The 17,263-nt window shown below is 31.1% G+C and overlaps 3 protein-coding genes across 3 annotated transcripts; 1 reads left to right on the top strand and 2 right to left on the bottom strand.

Annotated features, from left to right (window-relative positions):
• The first annotated feature begins 11,540 nt into the window (after window positions 1-11,540).
• LOC121230713 (uncharacterized) lies at window positions 11,541-13,328 on the top strand. Its single transcript, XM_041115998.1, has 5 exons — window positions 11,541-12,233; window positions 12,337-12,555; window positions 12,636-12,734; window positions 12,822-12,926; window positions 13,021-13,328. The coding sequence occupies exons 1-5, from the start codon at window positions 11,694-11,696 to the stop codon at window positions 13,201-13,203; spliced, it is 1,146 nt and encodes a 381-aa protein (XP_040971932.1). The 5' UTR covers window positions 11,541-11,693; the 3' UTR covers window positions 13,204-13,328.
• A 16-nt stretch (window positions 13,329-13,344) lies between these two features.
• On the bottom strand, window positions 13,345-14,045 carry LOC121230714 (probable stress-associated endoplasmic reticulum protein). Its single transcript, XM_041115999.1, has 3 exons — window positions 13,892-14,045; window positions 13,642-13,795; window positions 13,345-13,530 (listed from the first exon to the last, which is right to left on the bottom strand). Exons 1-3 carry the CDS (start codon window positions 13,892-13,894, stop codon window positions 13,484-13,486), a joined length of 204 nt encoding a protein of 67 aa, XP_040971933.1. The 5' UTR covers window positions 13,895-14,045; the 3' UTR covers window positions 13,345-13,483.
• A 174-nt stretch (window positions 14,046-14,219) lies between these two features.
• LOC107962082 (CASP-like protein 2B1) lies at window positions 14,220-16,282 on the bottom strand. Its single transcript, XM_016898318.2, has 3 exons — window positions 15,906-16,282; window positions 15,697-15,829; window positions 14,220-14,650 (listed from the first exon to the last, which is right to left on the bottom strand). Exons 1-3 carry the CDS (start codon window positions 16,127-16,129, stop codon window positions 14,399-14,401), a joined length of 609 nt encoding a protein of 202 aa, XP_016753807.1. The 5' UTR covers window positions 16,130-16,282; the 3' UTR covers window positions 14,220-14,398.
• Window positions 16,283-17,263: the final 981 nt, after the last annotated feature.

Here is a 17,263-nt window from a genome sequence, read left to right as displayed (position 1 = left end):
TAAAAAAAAAAAACTTTCAAAAACCTTTCAAAAATTCTCTCAAGCCTCCCCGCGTTCAAGCTTCGGCCTAGGTCAAGTCGTCGGACCACCATGGCAGTCGCCGGCCGCCGACGACGGTGGCCAAAAAATAAAATAAAAAAGACATTTTTTTATTTTTCGGCTTCCCGAGTCTTAAGGAGCCGTTTTTCATCGGAAACGACGAACCTCAGCCACCCATGGCAGTGAGTTTCAAAAAATCAGGTTATTTTTTTACCCTTTTTCTTGTTTTTTTTTTCAAAACCAGAAGTAAAATCAAACACACAAAAAAAGGATAATAAAAATAGAATAAAAATGCAACCTTTTTACTATGCTTGTTGCTTCTGCTTTTATATATTTCAAATCTGTGTAAAAAAAATACAAATAGGTTCTTGTGGCTTTATAGCTAATTTTTTTTTACAATTTGATTTTTTTTAGCTTTGTTTTTTTTCTCTGTGCTGTTGTCCTTGTAGGTACGGAGGCTAGCTGTGGATGTACGGAGTTAACGTGGAGGTGGAGCGGTGGTGCTAACGTGGTGAAGAGCGGCAGCTACTAGGGTTTCATTCTTCTTTTTGTTGAAAATTGATTTAATTTTGGGCCATTCGGGCTTTGTATTTTTTGGGCTAGGTTTTTTATTATTGTTTTGGGTTTGTAAAATTTGGACTTAGACTTTTTAATTTGGGTTTAATTTTTTTATTATTTTTTTGTTTTTTTTTTGTTTCTGTTATGGGCTCAGATAGTTTGGGCCTGTACAGGGTTCAATTAGAGTCGTATTAAATTTTTGTTAAGAAATTTTAAAGTTTAAATGGTTAATTAGGTAAAAATGACTATATTAAAAAAGGCGCAAAAGTTAAATTCTACTAATTAAATAGATTGAATGGCCTTGGAAATGTAAGTTGGTAGATCTATAAGGTAATTATGCCATTTATATTGGTGTGGACAATGATGGACCTGGGTTGATTATTTTATAAGTGTTATTAAATGGTAAATTAGTAAAACAATAACTAAAAGCATGTACAAGTAAAATAATGTTATCATTTTTTTCCATTTTCTTGTGTTTACTGAAAATCACCATTGTTGAGCTTCAGAAAATTCAGCCAACTTTCCTTTGGTGCATAGTGAGGTTTTTGAACCCTGTTTTTAATTATTTTTATGTTTTTGAACTCGTTTTAGCTTAATCTACTTAGCTCAAGGGTTGAATTGTAAAGTTATAAAAACTTTATGGTTTTTCCATGAATGATTTAATAATATTTTTGAATTTTTTGATAGATTATTAAGTTTAATTGTTAAATAAACACGTTTTGTTAAGTAATTTTTGATGAATTTAAAATTTAAAGACTTAATGGTGGAAAATAGCAAAATTCATAGTTAATGTAGTGAATTAGAGAAGTTAGGGTTTGTTTGGAATCCTAAGAATATTTGGGTATTATGATATTTTATTTTATTGGTTAAATTATAAGATTTAGATTTAAGGGATAAACAATAAAAAAGTTAAAATGTTAGGGGTAATTTTTTAATTTCACGTTAATATGGATTGTAGGTTTAAATTGGATTATTGTAGTCAATTAAAATATTTAATTGAGTTAAATTATTATTTAGATCAAGAAAAGAATCAACCGAACTTGAATCAAGGAAAACCAAAAGTTTCAGCTTAATTCTCGGGTTTTGATGATACAACCGTTGTAACACCTCCTAACCTCAAGCCGTCACCGGAATAGGGCTACGAGGCATTACCGGACTTATATACTAATATTTATACAAAACCGAGTCATAAGCTTTACATTCCAGATTAATTCTTATCAAATTTCATCTTAAAGTCCTTAATATGGGCTTACGGGGCCCAATATATGTTTTAGAAGTGATTCAAAACTAAACTGACAACTTTAGAAATGTTTCCTTAAAAATAGGGGCACATGCCCGTGTGGTCTAGGACACACCCGTGTGGCCTGGAACATGCTGTGTGGCCTGCCCATGGGCAGATTCTGACTGTTCCACACGGCCTGGGCACACGCCCATGTGACTTGGCCGTGTGAAAACCTCATTTTTCACCATTTTTAAGCTGTTTTCACATACCAAACACACCTAAATCATGCCCAAAACATTGACTTATAAAATGTTGATCAAATAACATTCATTTATCCATTTCCTGTACTTAAACACAACTATAAACTAATAGAATCCATCTAATCATTTATTTTAAACCAAAACATGTATATTTCATTTTCAAACATAAAACATTACATTCAACATGCTTTGCGTACTTAATCATTCACACAATTACATTATCAAATCAACTCCTATACATGCCATATAAACTAAAAAGTTGTTTAAGAAAATCTACCGGAGTAAATCTGGATAATGTAACCCTTGATGTAGATCCGATCCTCCGTATATATATAAGTCAATCTACAAAACAAATCACATACACAAGTAAACTTATAGAAGCTTAGTAAGCTCATAGGCATAATAACACAAATCTTACTGAACACTGTACACAATTATATATGTATTAGTTAAACTGTTTCATCCTGCAAATCACAACTTCATTAACAAACTCATTTGAATAATTTTCATGATGCAATTCACGAACTTAATTCTTTTGGCCCATTTCTTATTTATTTTCATTGTCAAATTAGGGAACAATAATGGAATTGAGTGCTTCATTATCACATTGCCATGGTAAACTATGGACTTTCTCATTGTCACACATCACACACCGAAGCCATAGCCCTGCCATGGTCTTATATGGATCACATATCATACCGATACCATATCCCAAATATGGTCTTATACTGAATCACATTATCACATTGTACCGATGCCATAGTCCAGCTATGGTCTTATACGGAAGTACATATCACATCTTTTCCGTCAATTCATTATGGTTATAAAATGAAAGCACTCAAAACCATTGTTCCAACTAATTTGTTCTTTTAGTCATACATGATTTATTAGTTAATACAATTTGATAGTTTATATCTACAATAAAATACTTTAACAATCATAAGATTTTCGTATCAAACATTGACATTTTTGCCATATGAACTTACCTGGGTTAATTTGCAAAAGTCGTAGATATTCAGGGACTATTCTTGAATTTTTTCTTTTCCACGATTCACTTCGTTTTCTTGATCTATAATTATAAAATCATTCCTTCATTAGCATCTATTTCAATTCCATTCTATTTCACAATTTATGCCCTTAATTTTCAAAATTACACAATTACCCCACACTTTTCAATTTTTACAATTTGGTCCCTACTCAATTCATTCATAAATTAAAATAATTCCTTTCAAAATCATTTTATCTAAAATCTAAGAACTACTTCACAGTCTTTGACATTCCAAGCTTTAACACAAAACCCTAATTCCAACAATTTTCACAATTAGGTCCTAAAATAAATTTTTATGCAAATCTCTTCATAAAATCATCATATAATGAAATTAAAACCTCAATTTCATGAAAAATCATCATAAAATTTCAGCACTTATTCATGGAAACTTTCAAAATTACCATGAATTCAAAAACTAATGAATTAAACAAGTGGACCTAGTTGTAAAAGTCTCGAAAACACAAAATTTACAAGAAATAATCAAGAATTGAGCTTACATGTAGTAAAAATATGAGAGACCAGCTTAAAAGAACCCTTCAATGGTGTTTTTTCTGGAGAGGATAAAGAAAAATGAAGAAAACTCTAGATTTTACCTAATATATTATATTTTACAATTTAATTTTTACCCTATTTCCAATTTTGCCTCTTGTTCACACTTGATTGTTATTTTTCCTGCACAGTCATACGTCCAGCCCAACAATAGGTGTTTAATTGCCTATTTAGTCTTCCTTTAATTATTACTAGAGCTATTTAATCACATTTCACAATTTTACACTTAATTCAATTTAGTCCTTTTTACCCAATCGACTACCAAAACCTTAAAATTTCTTGATGAAACTTTAATACTAACTTACTAACACTCCATAAATATTTCTAAAAATATTTATGGCTCAGTTCATGAATTTGAGGTCTCGATACCTCGTTTTTATCTCTTTTAATCTACAAATTTCTTTTAATTCATAATTTCACTAATTCAAAATTATTTCTAAAACCACACTTTCTAAAACCACACTTAACTTTTACTTACTAATATCTAAACTCACATGTCGGATTTAGTGATATCAAATCACTATTCCGATATCATTGAAATTTTGGGTCGTTACAACTGTTGTGGTCGAGGTAAGTTCGTATGAATTTAATATTTATTAAATGTTATTTTGGTTGATTATTTGTTAATGTTATATTATTTACAATTGATTCGGTAATAATTCGATAATTAAATACTTGACGACAAAAGTCCCCTTTGAACTTAAAGAATGTTTAAGATACAAATGACATTTCATTAGGGATTATATGTTTGGGTGCTGGTCTTGGATGTCCTACCGATGGCTGAGGTCTTGCATTCGTCGTGGATTATCCACACCTTGTGTAAGCAGCATCATGTAGCTAACATTTCGACCCACTATTTGTGTTAGCAGGCCCATTTCACAGCTTGTGTAAGCATTATTGAAAAGGTTATGGTTAAATGGAAAGATGTTCCCGAGTACCCAATGTTATTCTATACGGTTCAACGGGTAAGTAAAGTAATGGAAAGATGTAGATATGAATTATGGATATCGATGATTTTATGAAATGGTAAGATAAGCTATGAAAATGAATGAATAAAAGCATTAATCAATATGTGAAGTAATGAAAGTAAATGTAACTAATTTCATGTTGTTTCTTATGTTTCATAGATGATGAGTTGTTAAGTTATTTACTAATTATGTGAATTGTGGTGTTTAGGAAAGTTAAGTACTATATGATTTAATGAGCATGATTGAATGATTAAATATTAAGGAACGATAAGTTTAAGTTTCTCTTATACGAACTTACTAAGTATTAAATGCTTACGTAGTTGTTTTCCTCTGTTTTATAAATCATCAGAAATCTCAATCAGTTGGAATCTTGTCAGAGCCTATCACACTATTTGTTGATAATTTTGGTAGTTTTTGAATGTTTTGGTTACAATTATAAATGACATGTATAAGGCTCATGTGTAATAGGTGTATTTGTATATGCTTGGATACTTATTACAAATGTTATGTATTAAGCTAGGTATAAGCTTACTTGTGTATGTGCCTTTAATCTTGGTGTGAATATGTTTATATAAAGTTGTTTTGGTCTTTTGATATAAACCTTTTTTAAGTGTTTGAATCATGGTAGGAATCAATGTGAATGAATAAGAAGAAATGATAAGTTTTGTATGAGTTTTTTATATGAACTTATAAATTTGAATGCGAATTAGCTGATGTGTCATGTAAATTGAGGTTGATAATTGAATTGTAGTGTCAATGAGGACATATTGATTAGGCACTTAGGTTGATTGTTTTGACATGTTTTAGGCTTGTTTAAATGTGTTTTTAAAATGTGAAAATAGTTTATTTTGATTTGGCTTGGTACCTAAATTTTGGATGAAAGTGTAATGACCCGATAGTCATGGGTATCGAAAAGTGTATTTTCAGGTCTCCGTTTTCAAAAAACGAATTTGTAAATATTTATTAAAAATATTTACGACGATTAGTAGTGTAGTTAATTAGGTTTTGGTTAGGTGAATTTGTTTAAATTAAGGTTAATTAGGTATAAAAATTAAATTGAATAAAATGTGAAAGCTTAATAATAGAATAGAGAAAAGTAAAGGGACTAATTAAGCAAATAAACTATAAAATTTACAATTGTACGGTAATGGTAAATTACATGTGTAACAATATTATACATATACTTGTAATAATTATATACCATTACTTATTGTTTAAGAAAATATTATATTATATTATATTATAAAATAAATAAATAAGTAATTAAACCTATGACAAATGTATGGTAATGGTGAAATACATGTGTAAAAATAATAATCATATGTATATAATAATACATGTATTTCTTATTGTATAAGTAAAATATATATTATAATATAATATAATAATAAAAGCAAAACATAAAAGAAAAAGAAAAAGAAATAACAGAATTGGGGAACAAAATAGGGGAAAGAAAGAAAAAAAAAGAAAAGAGAAAATTTAGGATTTTAAGGTTCAAAGTCAAAGTGGTAAGTCAATTTAGTCCATTTTCTTAAAATTTTTATGTTTTTAGAATCCTAAAACAAAATACTACTTGATTTATATTGAAATTTAGAAGTTAATGAATTTTTAGAAGTTGTTCATGTTGAATAAATTGAAGTGTTAGAGGTTAAACTGACAGAATTTCAAGTTAGAAGTGAAAAAGAGATTGAATTGTAATATAGATCATAAGTTTTGAGTAATAGTGACTAAATTGAGAGAATTTTGAAATTAGGGTTTATGGCGAAATTTTGAAATTAGGGTTTATGGTGAAATTTGAAGGTTGAAATTAGTCTAAAGTGGGAGTTGAATGAAAATATGAAATTAGTTTTAAATAAAACAAAGTTAGTTTTGATTATGGATTAAATTGAAATGTGAGCAAAAGTTGAATAAAAATTTAAATATTCAATGTGAAATTGTGTGTATTAATGATTTTCAATTGTTTTAATTTTCATAGCTAACGTTGTGCCGGAGACCTCGGCTAAGAAAGGAAAAGACAAGATTAACGAGGAGTAGCTCGAGAATTACGGTTTGTATTTCTATAATCTGAATTTAGAAATTTTTATTTGTTGTAATTTAAATTAATGTGAATGGTAAGTAATTAAGGTGAGTGTTGTTTATTATTATCTTGATATTGAATTGAGATTATATGAATTTGTGATTGATGAAATTATTGATTGGTATTGAAATGTGAATTTTGTGACAATGGAATACTGAATATTGGTTGTGTCTGAAAGTGAATCGGAAACCCTATTAACTGTATCGGGTTGAGTCGGATATAGTTGGCATGCCATAGGATTGGAAGTGTTTAGGGATACTTCGACCACAAGTCGATGAGACACTGGGTGTCAAATTATTACTTCAGATAAATTCGATGAGGTACTGGGTACCAACTTACTTCGGCAAGGCCGATGAGACACTAGGTGTCAATCTATTACTTCGAATTATCTGATGAGGCACTAGGGGCCAAACTAGTTTGTTTTGTTTGGATCTGTGTATCCATCCAAGTCCAAGTCTTGTTAATAGGGTAAATGAATAATAAAGTCTTGCAATTGATATTGAAATGAAATGATATGAGAAATGGAAGTGATATAGTGAATTGAAAATAGAATGTGAAATATGTTGACAATACATGGAATATATGAGTTATATACTCATGAATTGAGTATGGTATGAAATAATGTATTCATAAATTGAGTACTGCATGACTGATGCCATTGTACAAATAAATATGGTTGATAGGTGAATAATCATATATATAGCAATTGTGTGAATTAGGATATTGTTTAATAAATGAAAAAATGATAGTTATGATATGATACTAGATAATAATATGTCCTTATAAATTTAATTGTGCCTATTATTATATTATATTGTTTTTTTAAATATTCGGATTATAGAAATACCACTGAGTTTTTACTCAGCGTACGATTTGTTTTCCATGCGTAGATTAGGTACAGTGATTCTGAAGAGTTTTAATCGAGGTTGTGAGCATTTATCTCATCACGTCTCTAAGTGCCAAGAGGGTATGTTTCACTATTTTGAATAGAATGGCATGTACTTAGGAAGATCAAGTATGTTCCAAGTAGTAGGGACTAAAATATAAATTATAAAAATTTATTATTATTTTTAATGTTCAAATATATTAGTGATTAGGCAAAATCACTTTGGCACCAATTGTAATATTCCTATATCAGGTTCCTTGGGTCGAACCAGGTATAGGGGTGTTACAGAAAATATGCCTTGATTTTGAAGCTTTTTAAGGTGCACACGGCTGCGTAGATAAGCCAGGCCGTGTGTGACGCACGATCATGTGCCTTTTTAATTATAAATTCAAGATTTTTCACACGGTCTAAGCACAAAAGCGTGTGGGTTAGCCACACGGGTGTGTTTAAAGCCATACGAGCTGGCCTCTTTCACACGACCTAGCCACACAGCCGTGTGACCCTTATTTCCAAAATTTTCAAAATTTTGCATATTTTTCTGTTTTGATTCAAATTTGTCTTTAGGTTCTCGTAAGTTCGTTTTGAGGCCCGTAAATGTTATTTTGCTATAAAATGCATATTCAAATGTTGTTATTTAAATTAATAAATGAATAGATTAATGATATAAATTGTTTTGACATGTGTCATAATATTTCGTAACCCTAATTTGGTGACGAAGACGAGTTAAGGGTGTTATATAGGGTCGTTAAGCCTAAGGTTTATGTTCTTCCTCTCCCAAACAACTGATCTGTTAAGAGAGCCCTACAAAACAATTAATTAATCATACCTCCACTTGTTAATCCCCCATAAAAGGATTAGTTCCTCCTGGATATCATAAACATGATAAACTTGATATATAAAATAGACATGAATAACGAGTCAAGAGAATAAAGTTTAGGAAAAGCCTGAATTGTATTAAATATAATGTCGAATCCACACAAAGTTTTATTGAGTTCCACATATCAGATCTCCCAATGAAATCTAATAACAAAACTAGAAATAAACCTAAAGCCTAAGAAAAGAGAAAACTAAAGACTAAAACTATGAAGAAAATTATACATTATAAAAATTGTCCATAACATGTGTTAAATGAGTCTATTTATAGAATTAGAGTGGCTATTGTCCTTAACCCTAGGTCAGTTGCTGTCCTCGTGCTTAATGTTTGATTGTGCGGACCAAAACACTCATGGGTTGTAATTATTTTCTATACATAGTCGATGTCGCGACACACCAGGCCATGTGCTAAAGGTTTATTGGCAATAAATTCTTTGTTATTAACAATAAATCATAACATAATGCATTGTTGATATATAAATTAATACATTAAAAAGTATATCAATCATAAACTCCTATGGTCAATTAGTCACTAGTATAATGGTAAATGATTTACATTACTTGAGTGCTTATTATTAAACAATACTAGAATCAAAGGAAAAGCTAAAATAATTTTACGTGTATTTAACACTTGTTTCAATCACTTTTAAAACTGAAATGAGTTGAAGGATTTTGACTTATAAGACAAAATGTAAGCTACAGGGGCATCCAAGCTTATGATTCGAGATGCTCTCCCATATTTAAGTTTAAAAGAGGGTGATGGTTTTAGGCTGAATATATTGAGTATATGAACTCACACCTCAAAATCAATATACATAAGACTTTTATACTAAAAGTGTTATGGGAGCTTAGGTTGCAATAAGAGTACGTGAATGCCTTGAGGCTTAACCATTCTTTACATGTGATTGTGGAGGCAAATTTCCTTATTTGGCAGGCTTACTGCTACAATTTGCTTATCTTGCTTATTCTTTTAAGCTTACTACCTATTTCCCCCTCAATGGCTTAGTACCTTTGTTATATTAATGCTACAATTAATACTAGATTATTACATATGGATGAAAAAAGAATTATATAAAAAATTTATAAAAATATATAGAAAAACTAAATGAAGTTTTGATTGAAGTTGTAAAGTTATAATATTAAAGACTATGATGTCGTAGGTTTAAATTGCATCATGTGTATGTATTTTTCTAGATTATATATAAAAATATAAAAAGACCTTAAAAAATATTTGTTACTTTATAAAAATAATGGGTTTTTTTTTATAATAAATTCACAACTACATTAGGCCCGATTGATGGGTGACACAAACTCAATTAAACACTTAAAATATAACTCGATTATGACATACCAATGATATAAGTGAAAATAATTATATAATAAAATTATTTAAAAAATTGACATAAAAATTAAATATGATTTTGGTTGAAATGGTAAAGTTGAAGGACTGAATCTTATAGTGTTCTAGATTTAAATTCCAACATGTATATGTTTTTTTTAAATTTTATATAAAAAACAAAAAGACAAAAATAACCTCAAAATAATATTAATTGCTTTGTAAAAATAATAGGTTTTTGATAATTTTACAACTGAATTAAGACTCACGTGATGGATGACACAAACTCAGTTAAACACTTAATTTATAAAAAGCTTAAGGGTGTAAAAAACTCTCTAACATAAAAAAAAGAAGAAGAAGCAATTAAACCTTTTTTTTTTCCACTCAATTGGGTATTTGAACTTTCAAAATGCATTAAAAAGGCATTAAAACTTTTTAAAAAAAAATAAAAATTAAGCCCTTTTTTTTGCTCTCAATTGGGTATTTGAACTGCCAAAATACATAAAAAAGTCATTTAACCGTTAACTTTAACAATTGACAGTTAAAGTTAACCGCTCCTAACTTTTTTCAGTTAAATCCATCACATGTCATAACCACGGAGTGACATGTAGTAAAAATAAAAATAAAATCAATAAAAGTTATAAAAAATATTAAATTTTAATAAAAGAATATAAAAATATTAAAAATTATAAAAAAATGTAAAATTTTATAAAATTTGTAAAAAAATTATAAAATTTATAGAAATATAGGAAAAAAATTATAATTTTATAAAATTGTAAGAAAATTATAAAAAATGTAAAGAATAAAATTTGTAAAAATTATAAAAATTATTGTACCAAAAGAAGCATTTTATAATTTTTATATAACTTTTATTGATTTTTATTTTTATCATTTTTGTCACATGTCATATTGTGTTGCGACACGTGATGACCTTAACTGGAAAAAATTGAGATCGTTAAATTTAACGATCAATGGTTAAAATTAATGGTTAAATGAAAATTTTGATGCATTTTATATATATTTTTATGATTTTTATAAAAATTTACAATTTTTATATTTTTATGATTTTGATATTTTTTATAATTTTTTATTAAAATTTAATAACTTTTATTTTTTTATAATTTTTTGCCACATTCACATCATAGTTGTGACACGTGGTAGCTTTAATTGAAAAAATTAAGGGAAGTTAACTTTAATGGTCAACTGTTAAAATTAATGATGCATTTTGACAGTTTAAGTACTCAAATGAGTGCAAAAAAAAAGTATGGGCTTAATTTATTTTTAAAAAAATTTGAGGTCATTTTTGATGCATTCTAAAAGTTTAAATATCCAACTGAGTAAAAAAAGAACTTAATTACTTTAAAAAAAATTTGAGGGATTTTTACTGGCTTTATAAAATATAGATATAGATATTAAACATCTTTCAAATAATGCAATGCAGCTAATTTAAAATAAATTGGTTAAAATGTGCTGTAGGTCCTTAACTCTTTATACATTTGAGATTTAATTTTCTTTTATTTTTAAAAATTTTCTGATTTACAAATGCAAATCTAATTGTTAATGATATTGAATGTCTTAAAAAAATAAAAATAAAAATATGAAAATGAGAACTCAAATCTGTAAAAACTAAAAAAGTAGAAAATATAAAATAAGGTTCATTGATTCAGAAATAATGATGAGTTGAATATAAAAAACATTTCCGCGCCTTTCACGTAAAATACACATTTAAATTCAAAACCCAAATCTGTGTAGTTAAGAAAATTTTCAAATTTGGATTAAGAGCAGTGAAGGACCAAAATTCAAAAACCAAAACCTCTTTCACTTTTGCAACCCAATAAAACACACATCATCTCCGAACTGGTGTTGTCTCCCTGAAAATGGCGAGCCGCTACAAATCGTACGATTCACGCTCTTCCACTTCCTCCATTTTCTCCGATCCCTCCTCATCCATAGACCTCAACACTTCCTCTTCTGGGAAACCTAAATCCTCTTTCTCTCGAGCCCTTGTGAAATCGAACCCCTTGGATGTCGACCATGGTTGCCGGAGTAAGAGCAAGGCCACCACCACTCACCACAACTTCACCAGCATGGTTAAGCGATTTGTGGACAATAAATCCAAAACCAAGGCAATGGGTCATGCTCAGCTTCTCATTCCATCTGATGTCCTAGCCGAGGACCTCAAGAAGACGGCAAGAAAGGGAGCTGCTTTAACCGTCTTGCAGAGGAAGCTGTTCGGGAATGGCTCTGCCGGTAAGGACAGGGGCAAAAAGGAGGTGAAAGCCTTGACTGAGGTTAAAGAAAACACTAGGACCTTGGCTATGGTTTTGAGAAGTGAGACGGAGCTGTTGAGTGCAAATAAAGAGCTCCAGATGGAGATTGCCGAGCTCAAGCTTCAGCTTCAAGACAAGAACACAGAGGTCAGCCCCTCAGCTGCCCCCTTTGCCCCTTCCAATATAATTTATGTATGAGTTTTTTCTTTTTTTTTTTTTGTGTGTGTGTGTCAATATAAGTGTTTTGCAGGTTGAGAAGCTGAAAGATTTGTGTTTGAAACAAAGAGAAGAAATTAAATCATTGAAAAACGCGATACTGTTTCCAGACAGCATGAATTCCCAGCTTCAAGAACTTGTACAAAAGCAAGGTTCGGAGCTGACCCAAGCCAAACAACTAATCCCAACTCTCCAAAGACAGGTTACTTCTCTTACAGAACAACTCCAATGCCTTGCCCTGGATCTTGATCAGGTAAGAAAAAGTCTTAAAGATATCATTTCAATTAACTAAAACCCATTATAAGGATTCTTGTTAACATATGCTTGTAACAGGTGAAAGCAGATAAGTATTGTGGTAATGCATGTCACCAGCAGTATGGCAGCTCTCCTATGACACCCAAATCTGATCCAGATGGACCTTTTGATTCTTTGGTAAGAATTTAGACTTTATTAGCACCTATAGTGTTTATAACTTGGAACATTGGAGATCATGTGAACCCCAATGTGATCATTTTTCAGGAATTCAGTTCTGGTGATCCAACAGCTCCTGGTAGTCCAAGTGACTTGGTCCTTGAAGATTTAAATCCCTGTTTAACACCTTACTATGTTAAGGCAAAATCCAAGGTAGAAAACAGCCTTAAAAATTCCTGCTAATGTTCATATGTATTTGGGGATAATACTTGTATGGGATAGTTAAGCCTGAATGAAGTTCCTGCAGGAATTTGATGAGATTGGCTATGACTCACCCCATCATGAAACCTTCTATGAGAACAATAAACAGTCATTCAATGGGCTCGGATTCAGTTCTCGTGCCAAGAACTTGTCCCACAGTTACAGAATGCTGCTACCAGGATCCAATAAAGGAAGCTCCATGCATCATAAACTTTCCTTAATTGCTTAGTATCACTCAGTTGAGCATTTCTGTTCGAATTTCTTTTCACTTCATCTTTTCATCCATTGCCCCTGCCTTTTGGCAGATTATAATTTATACTTTTTGAATAAAAATTTTATGTTGTTGTGGCCTAATTACAAGCATTCTTCATTACCAAGAAGATGTCATAATGATTTATTGAAACCAGACCAAGATGTCAAACAAACATCAGTTGTACAACATTGTTATTTATTGAACGAACACGACTCTGTAACAACGGCTGTCTTATTCATCCGATCAACTCCTCTGCTCAGGCCATGCTTTTGCTGGTAGCAGTCCTAATGATCTGAAAAAGAGCTGTCAAAGGGAAAAAAAAAAAAAAAGAAGCAAAAGGCTGAGTTGAAGCAATCAAAATGTTTATCTAAAACCATTAGTACTAGGATATCCAAAGACAGAAAGTGAGCATACATGACCCAACGACCACAAACACAAAGAAGCCTAGAAGAATTGGGCCAACAGGGTATTCATTTCCTTTCTTTGCTGAGCTTTCCACAGATCCCCTCTTTGTGATGTTCCTTTGAAACCTTGCAACCTTCCTTCCCGCAAGGCGTTTTGAGGTAGTCTTTTATCATCAAATACCAATTACAACAACAAAGATTAGAAACACCAATATCGACATGCAATTGTACCAATTACTTTGACATGCAATTGAACTTACCATTGTTGTAAGAGTGGTTTGCGTTTGTTGAAAGCAGAAAGGTTTGTGAAATGGGGAAGAAGAAGAAATGAAGAAGATATAGGGGCTGTCATGTGACAACACCTATCGTTTTATAAGCAAAACGTGGGACTACTGCTCTGCTCTTTTCTGTACGTTACGTTAATACAACCAAATTTGCTTTTATGAGGAAAATGTCAACATTAAAAAGACAATCAAATATAGAAATTTTAATGTTTTTACAACATATTATTAGTTAATTACGTTTCAAACATTTCACCTTTTATATTATTAAATGTTATAAAAAATGGTACGAAAATCACAATCAATCTGCAAAATCCAAAATTCATTTATTGTCAAATGGGATTTCCAAAAACTGATAAAACCCCACTTTTTGTTATATAAGCATTAACACTATATTATATGAAACAAACATAAAAAATTACAGAAAAACTAGGGAACCAGCCTTTGAAAGTAAAACAAAGCAGTACATTTTTAGCACCCAAATTTCTACCACCCCGAGTTGTTCTTGGCCTTATTGTTACCATATAAGCGGAAGAGACCAAATGCTGAGATACAAGATAGGCCCACCATGCAGATGCTAACTAGTAGTGACACTGCTATTCCTTCCCCAACTTGGTTACAAAATTTCCCGTACATGTTGCATATCACCATCCATTGAAGCTTTGTTTGCCCCAACTTAGCAAACGCCGCTGACTGTGCTGCAGCTCCCACTGCAGCCAAATTCAAGTATGCCAGTGCCTGCAATGCACAAACACTTCATGTGTTAATCATTTGGTTTAGACATATGCCCTGTAACAAGGGCTACTTCAAGGTAAATATACAAACAGTAGCGGTTCTTAGCGACCCGAAACCAAACCTTTAGTGACACACCTAACGTGATTAGTCCTACAAGTGTGAACTGCAGTAGAAATCTCCTCTCTTCATTAAATATTTAACATTATCTTTTATGTGCATTATTAGGCAACATACATATCACCCCAGAATTCCCTTCTCCACCCACCCGCATTAGTTAGGTTTTCGAAACCGCGTGAAGATTCAGTGCAGCAACATTAAACTGGTTGGACAAAATTCAGCAAGTGGAAAAAACCAGTAAAGCTTGTCATGAAAGAACAATAATTCCATTTCAACAGCACCAACGACCAACTTTTCTTTTGGCATAGAAAATTTGCTTATAGGTCCACCTACTTATATACTCATTCATATTTATTACAAGCTTTATCAATTAGGTATTAGTTGTTTCTTTGTATTAATGATGTCCATCTTCCCCTCATTATTACATAATGCTGCTTGACTCGTCGTACTGTTGTTGTTGCTGTCGAAATCTAGGGTTTTCATTTTTCTACGAAACAGGGTAATATTAAAGGCTAAACAGCAAATTACCTGCCACCCTGACCACTACATTAACTTTGAGCATTAAAAGCTAGTCTACTAAATGTACGACCAGCATTGACTCAGCTTTCCTCCCCTGTTTCTCTTCCCTTCTCTCTAGCAGTTGAAGGAAAAAAAATTGTTCTCTTTCAATGCATCTTAAAATTGCCATTTTACAACGTTTTATTACCCTTTTTTTCAACTAGTAAGCATACAATTCATAATCTTTTTCTTTGCGAAGCCAGCATGAAAACAGCAAAAAAACAATTTCTTTTTTGGTTAAATGAACCCGTTAGCCAATTCTGGATATGTGGATAGTTCTGCAACTGAAACATACATGCATGCATATATATATATACTATAAACGAAACAAGACCAAGGCATGCAATAGCTTCTATGATGGGAAACACAAGTACCTGATCTCCAGAAAAAATGGCCAAAGCCAGAGGCTTACTAAAAAGGACACTTCCTCTCCCCATACCCACAACGCAACGCACTCCTTGTACCAATGAGTAAGCTGCAGTTATGCCGTTGGCCGCCACCAAAAACCTGCGTTATGTACATCAAACTTGATCAACAAAAGCAACTCACAAGAGGGAGTAGAGAGGGTATATATATTTCTTACACCAGAGCTTTCATGTCTGTAAATCTAGCTCTCTTTTGAATAGTGAAGATTTCTTTGATTTGGGTATCTGTTCCAACAAGAACAGCTGCAAGAACACTTAAGCCACATATGAGACACCTCAAAACCAGCTCTGCAACTCTCACTCTTCTATCAATGACCTTCAAATTAGTGCCATGGTAGACGGGAACATTCCCAGGGCTAACTCCCACACCCAGATAACTCATATGTTTTTGCTAAATTCCAACACTCTAGCAGAGAAGGAAGAAATAGAGCAGCACAGCCAAAACAAATCTTGGAGCACAGTGAAGGTACACGGTACACCTAACTAACCAGGGCTGCTAGCCTACATCCACCTCACTTCTTAAATAGGTTTGAGCTCAGTAAAGGCGTTGGATGGTAGAATAATGAGAAGATAAAAAATTAAAATAAATAATAAATAATATTATTGTACTATTACAAAATGAAAATTCAACATATGATTGGAATTTTTTTTTTGCTCAAGTATGTCAGAAGTAGCTGTATTTTTCGTAACATTTTAGATTTTAAAATTAAAGTTTAATGGTTAATAATTTTATTAAATTCATGTCATTTTTCTAGTTATATTATTATTAAATAATTATTTTTTCTATTTTAAAATATCATATCAATAAATTTAATAAAAAATATTAATAATCGAATATAAATTTTAAAATATAAAAAATAAAAAAACTAAATTCTGAAATACTTTTCTTTCAAATTCGTAGAAAATTAAAATTCATAATCGACGAGTTTATTATTATTTGTTAATAAATGTATAAATGTATAATCTTTTGTTTTCTTTTTCCCACTTTTGATTTATCCATCATTCAACGAAAATAAAATAATAGAAAAAGGGAGTGAAATTGAGAAAAAGTTTTGAAAAATATACCTTTAGGGGGAATAATTATAGTAGGATTATTTAGGCTGTTGAGTTTTTGTACATCGTATGAGTTTCTTTTAATTGTTATATGTCACTCATTAACACAGCATAATTAGCCACACTTTGGCTATACATCACTTTTGTCCAAGGTGCCACCTTACTACCAATGAAATTTTGACATGTAATATTTTTATTGCCTCTTATCTATAAGCCTTTACATTTCAACAATAAAGAGAATTATCTAATCTCATTTCTCTCACTTACCCTTTGTATCTTCTTCCCTGTCTCGACATCTTTAAACCACGGCTCTCCATCTTTTAAAAGTAAACCTAGAGATATGTAAATGGTATTGCTTCGGTATAAACCACGTAAAGTTTTCTATTATTGGAAAATGCCTCATGGAAATGAGATAATTCACACGATGATGTTGAGATTATAGGTGATTTATACAATGGTGTCA

This window comes from Gossypium hirsutum, chromosome A06, assembly GCF_007990345.1.
Source record: "Gossypium hirsutum isolate 1008001.06 chromosome A06, Gossypium_hirsutum_v2.1, whole genome shotgun sequence".
Lineage (NCBI taxonomy): Eukaryota > Viridiplantae > Streptophyta > Magnoliopsida > Malvales > Malvaceae > Gossypium > Gossypium hirsutum.
Note: the sequence above shows the minus strand (reverse complement) of the source record. Positions and strands in the feature narration are given on the sequence as shown.